The 17,569-nt window shown below is 36.0% G+C and overlaps 1 protein-coding gene across 1 annotated transcript in view; it reads right to left on the reverse strand.

The window, feature by feature from the left end:
• Positions 1 to 17,569, reverse strand: part of fras1 (Fraser extracellular matrix complex subunit 1) — a 1,008,712-nt gene that overhangs the window by 447,262 nt on the left and 543,881 nt on the right. The window contains exons 22-25 of the mRNA XM_030143455.1: positions 16,863 to 17,009; positions 6,214 to 6,354; positions 4,592 to 4,732; positions 705 to 845 (exon numbers count right to left, since the gene is read on the reverse strand). Coding sequence (XP_029999315.1) covers positions 705 to 845; positions 4,592 to 4,732; positions 6,214 to 6,354; positions 16,863 to 17,009 — 570 coding nt within the window. The remainder of the gene's footprint in view (positions 1 to 704; positions 846 to 4,591; positions 4,733 to 6,213; positions 6,355 to 16,862; positions 17,010 to 17,569) is intronic.

The raw sequence follows: 17,569 nt of genomic DNA on the forward strand, positions 1-17,569 counted from the left end.
AGTTGTCTAGGTTTTTTCAACTGAATTAGGACCATTTTGCACCGCTAAATCCAAAAATGACATCTGTTTTTCTCAATCAGGTCAGGTTTTTTTGCTAATTTGATTTTGAGAAATTTGATCTTCTCACAAAATATAAGAATTAATACCAAAATAAGATTGGTAAGAACACTTTATGAAACTTGTGACTTGATTCCTGTTAGGTACAATGGTGTATTCAGCGCAGATGTAGCAAAATACGTCAGGCTTATTTTTGCAAGATCTTCTAGTCGAAGCCATTTCATTCACCTGTAATATTAAAAAAAACATTAATCCTAAATTGGCAAAAGTCAAATCTTCAGAACTCGTTTATTGCAAGAAATATGAAAGAATTTTGTATCATATGATGTGAAAATGCCCATAAATGTAAGCAAAAATGTTAAAAAGCCAATATGTAGCATAGTTCAGAACGCTGACCTGATTGAGCAAAATGAATGTGATTTTTGGATTCAGCACACCAAAATGATCCCAAATCAGCTCAAAAAACTTAATAAATTTGTTGTTGACCAGTGTAATTAATGGACAGATATTGAAAATTAAGTTCTTCCTGAAAACAAAGGTGCAAAAGAATTGGCAAAGAAGACATTATCTGACACTATTATTGCAAAGAAAACACTTAGACGGCCTGTCATAGTGGCAGTCTTAAAGAGAATGATTTAAGGCGTTACCGTGGCAGCTCCTGCTCTTCTGGTCGGCGTAGTAACCGTGGCCACAGTCGGGGGTGCAGTATCCTTCGATGAGGTAGGTTTGGTCTCGACACGCGCTGCAGCTGCCGATGCCGTCGCAGAGAACACAGTCCGACGAACACGCTGAAGAAGACGAGGAATGAAGATGTTAGCCCATTTTAGCCTCCAGGTTCATTTGGTTGAATCTGATCTGTCCTAAAGCATCAGTTTTCAAGGTTGTCTCTATTTCTTTTTTTTTGTTCTCTTTTTATTGACAGAAAATTTTTCTTTTCATACATTGAAAAAACAAACAAAAACACAAACTATGCACATCCAGAGAGTGGTGGTAAAAAAACAAAACAAAACAAAAACATTTACAGCAGCTCATTATGGTCCTGTCATATAAGATCTCAAAGTAAAGAATCAATACAAAAATAGCTGCCCGCATCAAATTCAAATCTTTAATCCTAGCCTACAAAATTCTCAGTGGGTCTGCTCCTACCTACCTAGGTGCACTGATAAAAGCTTATGTCGCCCCATGACCACTCCGCTTGTCTGGGCAACGTAGTCTGGTGGTCCCCAGACCTTGTACAAGACAATCCAGGCTCTTTTCATGGGTCGTTCCACGTAGGTGGAACGCCCTAACAAGTGCTACAAGAACAGAGGCATCCCTGCCTATCTTCAAGAAGCTCCTGAAGACCCAGCTCTTCCGAGAGCACCTCCTGTCCTAGCACTTTCAAACATTCCATTTTAAATATTTTAATAAGGTTTTTCCCAGGATTATCACAGATTCTTCCAGGATTATCTCTGGACCTGCTGCGGTGGTCCTGCCTCTCCCCTGCCCTCATCATCACCACTCACTTATCCTCAACTGCCTCCATGTGTCTCCCCCTACTCCCCCCTTCTCCCCCAGTCCCTATCTCTATCGCTCTCTCTTTTTCTCTTTCTTTACTCTCTCTCTTTAACCCCAACTGGTCAAGGCAGACGTCCATCCTCCAGGAGTCTGGGTCTGCTCCAGGTTTCTGCTGTTAAAGGGAAGTTTTTCCTTCCACTGTCACCACTCACAAGTGTTTGCTCCTGGAGGATTCTGTTGGGTTTCTGTAAATTGGCTTAGAGTCTGGTTTTGACCAACTCTATATATAAAGTGTCATGAGAGAACTTTTTTGGTAATCTGGGGCTATATGTCATGTCGGCTTCCAGACTGTGTCTGGATTTGTCTGTCTTTTCTGTTTTGTCTGTCACTTCCTGTTTTATTTTGTTAAGTTTCCCTCATGTGTCTTGTCTGGTGTCTTTACTTCCTCTCCCTGATCGTGTTCACCTTTTCCCTGATTACCTGGCTCCACCCTGATGTGTTCCACCTGTGTCCAACTGTCTTCCCGCCCTCTTGTGTATTTAAACCCTGTGTCTTCCCTTATCTAGTTGCCAGTTTGTGTTCTACAGCTTGTTGTGCTCACTCACCAGCGTTTTTGGATCCTGTTCGTTTGTCTACTGTTTTTGACCCGTTTTCGTCCCTCGACCACCGATTCTGCCTGTGTCTATCCTGCCTGCTCGTCTACGACCTGGTTCGTTTACCCGACTCTGATTCTGCCTACTCCCTTTAATACCTCAGCCTCCACCGGTTACCTGTGCTTCGACCACCCGCCTGGATTACTGACCGTGAGTTCTGCCTGTTCCCATGTACCGTTGCTTTATTGATCGCTTCCCTGTGTATGACCTGGCTTGTTTTTTGACCTCCCTCTGTTTGTCCCTAGTGGGGATTCCGTTGGGGCTTTTCCGGCTCGGCCTTGCTGGTCGTCAGCCATACCCACCTGCAGCCCAGACGTTTATTCCCGGACTCAGTGGCGTCTCAGTATTAACATTATCTCTGAGTTGTATTTTGTCACCTGTTAAAGTGTTTAATAAAAACACTCAACTTTATTTGTTCTCTGTGGTCTTGCTTTTGGGTTCAGCCTTTGTACTTGACCTGTTACATTATATAAATAAAATTTGATTGAGTGATTTGATTGGTTTTCCCCTGTAAGTCGCTTTGGAAAAAAACGTCTACCTAAATGCATAAACATAAAAATAAAGGTAAACAAAAACACAAACATATTTCCTTCAGATGATTTTGGGTTCATATTCATGCATTCATCTCAGCAAAATCAGATCTCAAAGGCTTCACATATCTCACCCATCCCTCCCAGTGTCACACAAAAACATCCATCTTCAAATTTACAGTAAAGGTTGTTCTTTCCATCCCATAAATTCCCATGGTTATGTCTATCCAATTATTTATTGTCAGTTCTTCTTGTATCATCCATTGTTTAGTTATTGCTTTTTTTTTCCTGCAGCTAGTACTATACCGAAAAGGTATCTGTTTATGTTCTTGACCTCTGGAGAAATGCATCCCAAATACATTGTTTTGAAATCAAAAGGTAAATAGATATTAAGAATAATTTCTATGGCTTTATGTATTTCTTTCCGATAATGGTTAATTTTTGGGACATTCCCAGAATATGTGGAAATGATGTGCAGTGTGGCAGCTACAATTCCTCCAGCATTGTGAATTCCCATTTGTTTAATGTGACTTATGGCTACGGGTAATAAAAAAACGAGTTATGTTTTTCCAACAGAATTCTTTCCATAAATGAGACTCTGTACTTTTCCATTGAAATTGGCAGATGTTTTGCCATTCTTCATCCGTTATTATTAGACCTCCCTCTTTCTCCCATTTATCTTGTGGTTGTCTCTATTTCAGTTATTTTCTTTCAGTTATTTCAGGAAAAAAAAGTTCTAGATCAACATATTTTTATTTGGATTTTTGGACAACTGTAGTGAGTATGCTTTAAACTCAAACACATATAGATATTGAAGCCAAAGGTCTTTTACAGGGGTGTCAAACATATGGCCCGTGGGACAAAACCAGCCCACCAAAGGGTCCAATCAGGCCCATGGGATGAATTTATGAAATGCAAAAATTATACTGAAAATATTAATAATCAATGGTGTTAAACTCATTTAAGCTCAGGTTCCACATTCAGATCAATTCAATACTATCGTAAGAACAACTCCAATTTTTTTCTTGTTTTAGTGTAAAAAAGTAAACCTACATAACAATATTTACCTTTATTAACTATCATTTTACAAAAAATGTAAATAACCTGAACAAATATCATATCATAATAACCTATAAATAATGACGACTCCAATTTTTTCTATGCCTTAGTGCAAAAACAGTAAAATTCCATCAAAATTTCTACATTTACAAACTGTCCTTTCATAAAAACATGCGAATAACCGTACAAATATGAACCTGAAATAAGCGTAATTTTACCAATATTCTGCCTGTTATTAAATGCTTATTTGTAGATCCACTGTGATCTGTAAGATATAATGTACATGTGTAAATGATAAACTGAGGCATAAAACTGTTAAAATTACACTTGTTTTTCTTAAGAAATATCAGGTTGTCCATGTTATTCACATTTTTTGTGAAAGGATAGTTTGTAGACGTAAACATTTAATGGAATTGTCTTTTTTCACGGTAAAACATAGATAAAAGTTTTGAGTTGCCATTATTTATAGGTTATTATTTAACTGGTCTGATCCACTCAAAATCATACTGGGCTGAATGTAGAACCTTTCCACTCATGTTGATTATTATTTATTATTTATTATTATTACATGTTGATTATTATTGATTATTATTATTATTGATTATTATTTTATTTTTATTTATTTATTTTTATTATTATTTTTATTATTTTTTATTTGTATTTTTTAATTTGTATTTTATTATCATTATTATTATTATTATTATTATTAATTTATTTATTTTATTTTATTTCCTTCTTAATTTAAGTCCATATGTTACTTTTCGCATGTGATTTGACGTTGTGTTGACTTCTTACGTTTGCAGACTTGTGAGGCTTCTTCCAGGAAGTGGTTTCGTCCACATTCCAGTACACACTGACCCTGCAGCGTGGCGTAGGGGGCGTGGCATCGCTGGCACTGACCCGGACCCAGACACTGCACACAGTGTTCATCACAACCTGTGACACAAAGACGTGGACGATCAAACATGTATGTAAACGTGAGGAACAATAATGACTCAGCATTTAATTTATCAGTAGATATGAGAAGTTTCAGAATGTTTCTGACTAGAAAAACAAAACAGTCACTGAAAGGTGAATTATGAAGAGCTATGGATCCAGACTATATTTAATATCAATCAATCAATCTTTATTTATATAGCACTTTTCATACAGTGAATGTAGCATAAAGTGCTTTACATATAAAATCAGTACACCCCACCACTGCCACACACACACACACACACACACACACACACACGCACATACACACCCCGCCACCCATGTACCCAGCGTTAGTATGCATAATAATAGTAAAACAAAAAGAAATAGATAAAGAAATAAAGAAAAGAAACAGGCTGAGCACAGGGGGAACATAAAGCAAAAGAGGGGAGGCACTATCACAGGGAGCCACCGGCACTGGGGGGGGGGGGCACCACCCCCAGCAACCCGGCGCCGCCAACATGGAGCCACATCATGACCAGTGAGGGAGGGCCGAACCACCTCCGCATCGCAGTGGCAGTGACCCCCACCCCACCAGGGAGGAGAAGACCCCAAGAAGGCGCCACAGCCACCAAAGCCCAGTGTCAGTATCAACATTTCCTGAAAATTTCATCAAAATCCATCCATAACTTTTTGAGTTATCTTGCTAACAGACAGACAAACAAACCAAACCCCCCCCCCCCGACACCCTTGACCTCACCCTACAGGGTGGGGAAGCAAAATTTACAATGAACATTTAGTTGTTTTTTCTCAGCAGGCACTACGTCAATTGTTTTGAAACCAAACATATATTGATGTCATAATCATACCTAACACTATTATCCATACCTTTTCAGAAACTTTTGCCCATATGAGTAATCAGGAAAGCAAACGTCAAAGAGTGTGTGATTTGCTGAATGCACTCGTCACACCAAAGGAGATTTCAAAAATAGTTGGAGTGTCCATAAAGACTGTTTATAATGGAAAGAAGAGAATGACTATGAGCAAAACTATTACCAGAAAGTCTGGAAGTGGAGGAAGCAACAAAAAACGTACCAAAGCTTTTATTAAAGCTCTCAAATCCAAAATCCTAAAGGATCCAACCAAATCCATGAGAAAAATGCCAATTGAACTTGAGGTAGACAACAAGACCGTTAGAAATGTAATAAAATATGATTTGAAGATTTAAATTCTCATGACTTTCAATAAACTAATCGGTCATACACTGTCTTTCAATCCCTGCCTCAAAATATTGTAAATTTTGCTTCCCCACCCTGTAATACTGACAAAAATGAGAAATAAATAAAAATTGTACCAAAAAAAAAAATAAATAAATAAATTGCCGATCCATGACCCAGTTTCAGTCATGTCTGTGTTTTCATCCCCACTGCGTCCTGGTGCTAGACGGGGTCGCTGACACCAGAACAGACAGTGACGTGTGGAGTGCACATGTGACTGACCCAGGCATCTGTCTCCGTCTTTGTAGAACCCTGGAGAACATCCCTGCGTGCACACTCCGTCCTGCAGAACGTATCCGTCCATGCACTGCAGGCAGTCGGTTCGCAGAGGCCCTTTACAGGCGTTACAGCTCCAGTCGCACTCTGAAAGCAGACCGGGGACAGGAAATCACACAGTTAGGCCTCTGGAGATTAGACGGAGTGGAGTGGATTTTAAAGGTGACATCCAAACAGAACAGAACAGACGGGGACAGAAAAGTGATTAATAAAGCGCTTTTCAGGGGGGATTTATTTGAAACCCATTTAGTTGAGTTTTCTCCCTCCCGTCACCTGCGCATCTGTTGTGTTTTTCCGCTCAGCTCCATTAAAACCGTCAGGTAAATTAAACACAATTAGAACGTTTAAATCTCTGTGTGTTTGCAGAGGCTTCAGCTTTTCCATTAAAACGTCAATAGACTTTATATTTAACAAAGTGGAGTCAATTTGCCATGTTACGCTCGTTCGGTGTGAGGTGATAAAAAAAAGTGCAGCTCCAATACTAAACCTCTAATTAAAACAACGGACACTTAAAGACACTGTTCTCATGTTTAATGTCTAGTCTTTGGAGTCGAATAAAAGCAGACAGGAGCTGGAAGCTTTGAGACGGGTTTGGACTTCTGATCAATATGTTAAATAAGTTCTGAGGATGTATTCAAATGATCATTAAATGTGTCACAGATCTATGAAGAGAGAAGTGTTTGGATATTTGACCAACTCAACAGGAATTCACCATGTTCAGACTACTACAGAACAAATGGTTCATATATGACGCCCCTGTAAAATGAACCCTAAAGACCCAAACATCTACCGTCCACCAAAACCATCTACTGATCTAAACTGTTTAATACCTGTTCATCCAATAATCGGATCAATACATGTAAATAATTGTTGTAAAATGCAGTTTTACCTCAATTATTCATAGGATAAAAAGAACAAAAAATTGAAAATGAGAATAAAAATATTTGAAAAATGAGAGTTCATCATTTCCAGAACTCTATATGTATTCTGTTAACCCTCAAAAACCAAAACCATGATGATGACGATGATGATTACATGTGAATAACTGGTGTAAAATGCACTTTTACCTCAATTATTCATAGAATAAAATCAACAAACACTTGAAAATGAGAAAAATACTTGAACAATGAGAGTTCATCATTTATGTATTCTGTTAACCCTCAAAAACCAAAACCATGATGATGACGATAATGATTACATGTAAATAATGGGTGTAAAATGCACTTTTACCTCAATAATTCATAGAATAAAATGAACAAACACTTGAAAATGAGAATATAAACACTTGCACAATGAGAGTTCATCATTTCCAGAACTCTATATGTATTCTGTTAACCCTCAAAAACCAAAACCATGATGATGATGATGATGATTACATGTGAATAACTGGTGTAAAATGCAGTTTTACCTCAATAATTCATAGAATAAAATGAACTAACACTTGAAAATGAGAATAAAAATATTTGAAAAATGAGAGTTCATCATTTCCAGAACTCTATATGTATTCTGTTAACCCTCAAAAACCAAAACCATGATGATGACGATGATGATTACATGTAAATAATGGGTGTAAAATGCACTTTTACCTCAATAATTCATAGAATAAAATGAACAAACACTTGAAAATGAGAATATAAACACTTGCACAATGAGAGTTCATCATTTCCAGAACTCTATATGTATTCTGTTAACCCTCAAAAACCAAAACCATGATGATGACGATGATGATTACATGTGAATAACTGGTGTAAAATGCAGTTTTACCTCAGTTATTCATAGAATAAAATCAACAAACACTTGAAAATGAGAAAAATACTTGAACAATGAGAGTTCATCATTTATGTATTCTGTTAACCCTCAAAAACCAAAACCATGATGATGACAATAATGATTACATGTAAATAATGGGTGTAAAATGCACTTTTACCTCAATAATTCATAGAATAAAATGAACAAACACTTGAAAATGAGAATATAAACACTTGCACAATGAGAGTTCATCATTTCCAGAACTCTAGATGTATTCTGTTAACCCTCAAAAACCAAAACCATGATGATGATGATGATGATTACATGTAAATAATGGGTGTAAAATGCAGTTTTACCTCAATAAGTCATAGAATAAAATGAACAAACACTTGAAAATGAGAAAAATACTTGAACAATGAGAGTTCATCATTTCCAGAACTCTATATGTATACTATTAACCCTCAAAAACCAAAACCATGATGATGACGACGATTACATGTAAATAACAGGTGTAAAATGCAGTTTTATCCTCAATTATTCATGGGATAAAATGAACAAAAATTTGAAAATGAGAATAAAAATACTTGAAAAATGAGACTTCATCATTTCTGGAACCTTATATTTCTTCTATTAACCCTCAAAAACCAAAACCATCTACTGATCTAAACTGTTTAATACCTGTTGATCCAATAATCCTATCGTTACAGGGAAATAATTGGTGTAAAATCCAGTTGTTCATCTTTTCGTGGTCATCAGATACGACCCATTTGGACGTTCAGAGGCTCCGTAGTTACCGTGGAAACACCGTCATCTTCTACAACATTGATTCACCGGTTCCCTCCACCACTGCGTCATGCTGCTGCCATCAGGCAGACGTTACAGAACCCCACTGGCCGGAAAAAAACCTCTCTAAAACCATCTTTCATCCCCTCTGCAACAGCTGCTCTTAACAACACAGAACAGACTGCACTGTGGTTTTACTGGGTTTAGTTTTTTATGGGTTGGACTTGTTTTTATCCATTGTATTGTGCTTTGGAGTGTGTTGGGGTGTTTTTAATGCCTGAGTGGGGTTTTTAAAGATGAATTTTTGTTTTTACTTGGAACAGACAATAAAGCTGTCTGTTCTGGAAAAAGACTCTTAAGTTAATCTTAGGTTGCTTTTTTTTTTTTTTTTCGTCAGGTCAGATTTTATATTGACCTCCTGAGACCCACGAAATAAAAGTTTTGGCTTTTTTTTTTTTTTTTTTTTTTCTTTTTTTTTTACATTAAATAGTTGTCTGGAAATAGCATAATGCAACATCTATTTCAGCTTTTTTATTTTTTATACAGAATATCCTCTTTATTTATTTTTGCTTTGCTTTTTTTTTTTTTTTTTTTAAGTTTTTTGAATGGAATGTCCTTTTCAGAGAACATATACACACACACACACAGACATACATATATATATATATATATATATATATATATGTTTTGTTTTTTTTTGGGTTTTTTTTGCTCTTTAAAAAAAAAAAAAAAAAGTTATTTGTTTTGAATCGAATGCCCTTTTCAGTCGATGGAGTTATTATTTTTTTGCTTTACATTTTTTTTATTTTGGTGTGTTTTTTCAATGTAATATCCTTTTCAGTGAACAGAATTATTTATTTATTCTTTTATTTATTTTTGCTCTGCATTTTTTATTCATTTTTTTAATGGAATGTCCTTTTCAGTGGACAGCATTTTTTTTGCTTTACATATTACTTTTTTCAATGGAATGCTCTTTTCAGTGGCTAGGATTTTGTCTGTTTGTTGCTGATTTTAAATAAATCTCTGAAACTCTTGTCCCCAACAGGACAAAAATGCATGTCTGGGTCTCAGGAGGTTAAAGGTAAACATTACTACACATCGACAGAGAAATGAAAAACATCAGCGGTGAAGTGATATGAAATTAAAGCTTCTGTGTGGTTTCTGTCAGGATTGAAATGCAGAGAAAACACAAATTAAAGCTTCCTCAGATGACAAACACATCACAGATAAAACGAAGCCAATGTGTGTCGTTTACGGCGGCGCTGACGGGTTTTCGAAGAGACTCTCTGAGGAAACGTCCACAGTTCTGGTGGATGTGAACCGGCGCTCCCACAGGTTCCTCAAAGCCCTTCATGTTTGCCGAGAGCAGCTGCCGGTGCTGCTTTCTAACCCTCCGAGTTCAGCCAGGGTTCAGTGGATTATCCAGGTGGAGGCTAGGGTAGCTGGGGGGATAAACACCGGAGCGTACACTGGATGGGTAGAACCACCTGTCGAGGTGGGAGGCTCTGACGGGCGTCTCATAGGAAATCAAACTGTATCTGGCTGCTAGCGAGTAGCTTAGCTGCTAATCCTGAAACAGTCACGGGACGCTGTGTTTTCACCTCGGGGGCCCGTGATTCCTGGAAAAATCTTATTACACTGAAGCAAATTGCTGATAAAGAGAAGTCTGTGTGGTGACGTTTCAGCGAAGTAAGCCTCACATGAAATGATGAATTAAAGTCGTATCTGTGCTAAGCCGGTGTAGCTGTTTATATTCTCACCTTTACTTAAAGCAGCGATATTTGGCTTTTTTTTTTTTTAATGGAATTATGCATTTTCAAACATTTCCCTGTGTTCTACATAAACTAGCGGATCCCAACCTTTTTTGGCACGTGACCCCATTTTAACATCACAAATTTCTGGCGACCCCAGACATTGTTTTTGCTAAAATTAATATGTTTTTGATCATGTAATAGTTTGCTATACAATATTGCAAATAATCGTTAATTTTAGAGGACATTTAGTCTATATAATGTATATTATCATGGACGGAGGCAGAAAAGCCAGGTGTAGATTACTGCACAAAGTGAGAATTTTATTCTCCTTGGTCAGGATATGTACAGTCAGTCCAGCTGTGATTTACAAGGCTGACAATTAATACTGAACAAACAAGAACTCAAACTATGAATTATGAAAGAGCTGCAGCATCTGAAACTGACCACAATGAACATTTGACAGATAAACAGAACCACAGCGCTGCAGTTTCACACTCACAGTTTTTCTTTTATGTATTGGGATTGTCTCTGTCAACTCACCATAGATTTTTATTAGTAATTTAAATTTTTTTTTTATCAATTACTAGAAATTTCAGCCGACCCCATTTGAATTCCAGGTGACCCCATGGCTGAAAAACACTGCAATAAACTGTAAATGCTCTGCTTGGGTCTGAATTCTTCATTCATTCAACTCCACAGGTCCATCTTCAGCCCTATTTCTGAGTAATGACACCAGAAAGGTGGTTTGGAGCGCTGGCCCTTTAAATGCACATGAGCCACTTCAGGCCCCGCCCCCTCCAGGTTACTGGCTGTGCTACTCTGTCCCGTTCAACCAACAACTGAACATTTTAGGGAATGGGCTCCAAGTTTGGACATATTTTCAGTCTGGACTACAACCGCTGCTGCTGATTAACAATTATGTCGAACTGGAGAAATGTTCGTCTGAAGTCTGGACCTTAAATGTGCAAATGTTGTAACGTATCTAGTTATAAAATGTAACAAAATAAGCAGGAATTAAAACTGGTTGTAGAAATCCACTCGATTTTTGCCCAAATGAATATAAAGATGGCTTTGTAGCACCTGGAGGGTTCAAATTCAAACTGTATGAACTATTAGGGTCCAAATACACAAAGAAATGAACCAAAGACTAATAAAAGTGGGTTTAGAGAAGTATGAGCCAAACATTCACCGTCAACCAAAAGCATCTACTGATGTAACATGTTTTACACCCATTGATCTGAAACATGAAAATAATTGGTGTAAAATGCAGTTTTACTTCAATTATTCATAGAATAAAATGTAGAAAAAATGTAAATTGAGAATAAAATGAGCAAAATACTTGATAAAGGGGAAGAAAAAGAACCTAAAAACCTTGAAATTTGGCATAAAAGTGAACAAATATTTCTAAAGTGAGGAGAAAATAAGCAAAATATCTGAAAATGAGGAGAGTTCATTGTTTCCAGAACCCTGTATTTATTCTTTTAACTCTCAAAACCAAAACCATCTACTGATCTAAACTGTTTAATACCCATTGATCCACTAATCCGATCAATACATGGAAATAATTGGTGTAAAATACAGTTATTCATCTTTTCATGGTCATCGGATATGACCCATTTGGACGTTCAGAGGCTCCGTACAACATTGATTCACCAGTAAAACCCATGGAGTTGAATCAGTGACAGTGGATGGACACACTGGGTTTATATTAAATAATAAATAAAAAGGACTAAAATCAAATTAAAAAATTAAAAAATCCTAAACAAGAAAACATAAGCCAGTGGTTCTTAACCTGGGTTCGATTGAACCCTAGGGGTTCGGTGAGTCAGTCTCAGGGGTTCGGCGGAGGTCACACACGGAAGACACACACTCCACTCATTAGTCAGGTGTGTGTATCGGGCTAGGTCTGTGTATGTAAACAAACGGCTTCGGAGACTCTTTCTCTGATTGACATCCAATATACGCGGTGTATTGTTGTTGCTTATAGCACTACAACACATCCGGAAGTGTTTATAATCTCTTCCACTCGTCTGACGATGAATTATTTGAGTATTTTCCACATCGTTGTTATGACTTTTGCTACTTCCTGTTAACCACGGAGGCAGCCATGTGTGGCATTTGTTTACATTTTTCGGTCACCGCACTGGTCAGTTACAATCATGTGACGACCGACGCACCGTGGCGGATGGAGAAATCGTATTACGCTAAAGCCGAGCTAGTGCCGTAATAAAACAACGATCACAAAAATACTGAAGGAGTATAACGAGAACTTTTTTTTTATACACTACATGCAATTATCTTTTTTTATGTCAAAATTGCGTGGTTCGGAAAGTTCAGAGCGAGATGAAATGAAAACCAGGTTGACCTGACAGCCTACACATACAGGGGTTGGACAAAATAATGGAAACACCTTAAAAAATCAACAAAATATAATTTAATATGGTGTAGGTCCGCCTTTTGCGGCAATTACAGCCTCAATTCTCCGAGGTATTGATTCATACAACTTGTGAATTGTTTCCAAAGGAATTTTAAGCCATTCTTCAGTTAGAATACCCTCCAACTCTTTTAGAGACGATGGCGGTGGAAATCGACGTCTTACTTGAATCTCTAAAACTGACCATAAATGCTCAATAATGTTGAGGTCTGGGGACTGTGCCGGCCATACGAGATGTTCAACTTCATTAGAATGTTCCTCATGCCATTCTTTAACAATTCTAGCTGTATGGATTGGGGCATTATCATCTTGAGGTGAAGGTGTTTCCATTATTTTGTCCAACCCCTGTACATATACACGACAGCAGAAGTCACACTGATTTGCAGTAAATATTCATTATTATTGTAGCCTGATGGAAATTAGGTGATGGGTGTGTGTTAAAATGTTAAAAATGATAAATAGCATAAATACAATAAGTTCATTATTGGAACACATAAGGTTACAAATTAAAACCATTTCAGTGTGGTTATACTAAAAAAGGTCATGTCTTTGTGAAAAGGTATGTAATTTGTTGTAAGTTCATGCACTGTATTGGTTTTGTTCTTTGAGCACAGTGATGTTAATGCATGGTTCATTTTGTGCACCAGTAAAACATATGCCGGTGTCTTGAATTTGAAAAAAATCATATTTTATTTTTTAATAAAGAAGGGTTCGGTGAATGCGCATATGAAACCGGTGGGGTTCAGTACCTCCAACAAGGTTAAGAACCACTGACATAAGCAAAAAATTTACTGATATGAAAATAAAAAAAGCAACAAAATGAACACAAACAGCCAAAGTAATCAATAAAATAAACAAAAATTAATAATAAAACAAAAAATAATAAGTAACATGAACGAAATAAGCCACAAACTGAACGACATTGAAGGAAAAAAGTATAAAATAGGAAACAAAATGAACAAAAACATAAAAATAAAATTAAAAAAATCCATCACAATGATCAAAATAAAACCAAACTAAGGTTGGATTCGTTTATTTTTTTCTTCGATTTTCTCTGTTTTGATATAATAAACTTTAAATTTACTCATGAACACCGACACGATCAATTAAATATAAAAAATACATGATTTTCACTGAAAATATGCAAAATGCCGAAGATAATATAATAGATGGTGATAAATGACATAAAAAAGATTAGATTTAGAGGAAAAAATCATTTGGAAGTCGATAAAAACTAGTTCTGTGTCCTTAAGGGTTAAACCTGTTGAAGACTTTATTTTTATATGTATATGAGCTGCTGATAAAGTCCAATTCGGTGACAGGATGTGGCCGCGGCGCTTTAGTGCATAATTATATGTATATGATAAAGTCATTCCAACTGAAAGTGGAAGTTCCAGAGCATTAACATGGATCCTCTGAGGCTCGTTCGTCTCGTGCAGTGGATGGAAGATGTAAAACTGAGCTCAAACATGCATGCAGTGTTTAGCATTAGCATATCTGGTCCCACACTTTATTACTTGATCGATGGAGTCCATAAACACGGCGCAACATGCAATATGGATGGGGAGTAATTTATGAATATCATAAAGGCCGCGCTACACATCCTGGTTATGAATCCAGTGTTTGGGTGAGCGGCTCGTACCTGTTTTTTTTTTTTCTCTCCCCTAACTTTATTGAAAATATATATATTTGAACACACATCAAGATGTCAAAAGGAAAAAGCAGCTAAACCAGGGGTGTCAAACTCATTTCAGTTCAGGGGCCACATACAGACGAATATGATGTAAAGTGGGCCGGACCAGTAAAATAATATAAATAACAGGATAAGAACTGATAAATAATATCAACTCCAAAGTTTTTTTTCTTATATTTTTGAGTGAAAAAAGTCAAATTCCGTAGTGAAAATGTTTACATCTACAAACTGTACTCGAACATAACACGAATAAATATGAACAACCTGAAAATTCTTTTAAAAAATAAGTGCAATTTTAAAAATATTACGCCATAGTTTATCATTTACACATGTACATCATGGCTTACAGATCCCACTGGATCTACAAATACACAAAACATTTAGTAACAGGCAGAATGTTGGTAAAATTTCACATACTTCTCTTAAGACATTTCAGGTTGTTCACATTTTTTTGTAAAAGGCTCGTCTGTAAATGTAAATATTTGTATAATTCTACCTTTTTTTACACTAAAATAAAGAGAAATTTGTGGTTTTCTTTATTTATAGGTTATTCTGATAGTATTTTACTGGTCTGACCCACTTTAGTTTGAAATGACCTAAAATGATTTTAACGTCACTGATCGTTAATAACTTCAGTGTAAATTTTGCATTTCACAAATTCATCCCATGGACCGCATCGGACCCTTTGGTGGGCCGGTTTTGGCCCTCGGGCCGTATGTTTGACACCTGTGATCTAAACGAATAAATTAAAATAATGCAAAGACTTCGAGACACAAAGAAAAACAAACAAATAATAATAAAAACTTAAAATATACAAATCTAAGAAAAATAAATAAATAAATAAATAAATAAATAGAACAGAGAGTAAGTTCAGTCCATTTTAAAGAATTCTTTATAAATTGCCAGAGTGTTAGTGCTTTTTTTTGTTAAAGATAAATTCCATAGATTTAATATACTTTTCAAATTCAGTCAAAGACTTTAAAACATCCTGGTTATGAATCCAGTGTTTGGGTGAGCGGGTCATACCTTTTTTTTTTTCCCCAACTTTATTGAAAATATATAGGTATAAAAGACAGAGAAATTTTGAAGAAACATCAAAATGTCAAAACAAATAAATGAAAATAATGCAAAGACTTAGAGACATGAAGAAGAATAAACAAAAAAATAATAACAAAAGAAAAAAAAAAATGCATCAGAGAGTATTTCAGTCCATTTTAAAGAATTCTTTATAATTTGCTAGTGTTAGCGCTTTTTTTGTTAAAGATAAATTCCATAGATTTAACATATTTTCTCAAATTTGGTCAGAAACACTTTAAAATTTGGGCGTGTTTTGGCACATTTATTTTTGTGTATATGAAATTTTCCAAATAAAATAATCAGATTACAATAAATTCTAAATTACGAATGTCATGCTCAAAATATGTAAATACATTTTGAGATGTTATAGCTATAGTTTCATTATTTTTAGACATGATATAGTTTTCCATTTTAGACCAGAAGTCAGAAGAGTACACAAAGAAAGAATAAGTGTAAAGTAGTTTCAGGATAACAATGGCAAAAGTTACATATTTCTTCAATGTCAGAAAATCGAGATAAAATAGCGTTGGCAGGATATACTGTACGTTATGTAAAATCTTGAAATGGATTATTCTAATTTTGTTCGTAATACAGTATTTACACCCAATCCAATCCAACTTTATTTATAAAGCACTTTAAAACAACCCCAGTGGACCAAAGTGGTGTACAGAAAAATAAATAAAAACCAAAATAATAGAGTGAAATACAGGAATAGATTAAAAGATATAGAACAGTAAAAAAAAAATTAAAAAAAAATAAAAAAATACAGAAGAATAGATAAAACCTAAATAAAAGAATAAAATACAAGAATAGATTAAAATATAAAAAGCTGTACAATTAAAAACAACAAATAAGAACAATAAACCAATACCAAATGAAACAAATGAATAAAAATCATATATATGGTAATGTCCATGCTTTTGACCACTCAGTTTTAGAGAAAGTTGAGCTCCAGAATGCTTTACCTCTTGGGGAAATGTTTCTTTTTTCATACAGTGCACTGTGAATATACGCTTGTTATTACAACTGGAACTAAAACTGTTAATGGCGTTGATCATTACAGCAGGTTTATGTCTGTGTGTAATGTTTGGTGAGCGGCTGGTACCTCTGCAGGCCCGGGTGGTGGTGTTGAGGTAGTACTGGTGGGCGCAGCTGTCGTACTGACACTCCCCGAACAGCAGCACCTTGGCCGGGTCGCGGCAGGACGTGCACACCCCCGCCATGTCGCACGTCAGGCACTGGCTGTCGCAGGCTGCGGACACAAAGGTCAGCGAGGAGGTGGGGTCAGAGAGGAAGCATTACACCTGACATCCCATAATACCAGGTTAATGAGGCTTTGGAGAACAGGATGGTATAAACAAGCGATCCATGGACTGATGGTGTTTTATTCTACCTTCTACTCTGAAGGAACGGGTGTATTCGGCCATTTTCATCTCTTAAAATGCAGAGTTTTCAGGGTTTCTACAAGTTCAGTTTAAGTCTTTTTGAGACACAGAACAGAATTTAATGCCCGTTTCACAGCCTATTTCACAACCATACTGGCAAAAACTTCTGATTCCTAGAATTTAGGAAAGTACATTTATCAATCAATCCATTTTTATTTCAAAAGAATGAATGAATGAAATCTTTATTTTGAACATATAGACAGTGACATCAAAACAAAAATCAACCAACAAAATATAAGTACTGGTACATAAATGATTGAGAAGCAAACAAACAACAAAATAATAAATAAATAAATAAATAAAAAATAGTAAATTATTATTATTATTATTATTATTATTATTATTATTATTATTATTAATAATAATA

This window comes from Sphaeramia orbicularis, chromosome 9 (genome assembly GCF_902148855.1).
Source record: "Sphaeramia orbicularis chromosome 9, fSphaOr1.1, whole genome shotgun sequence".
NCBI lineage: Eukaryota > Metazoa > Chordata > Actinopteri > Kurtiformes > Apogonidae > Sphaeramia > Sphaeramia orbicularis.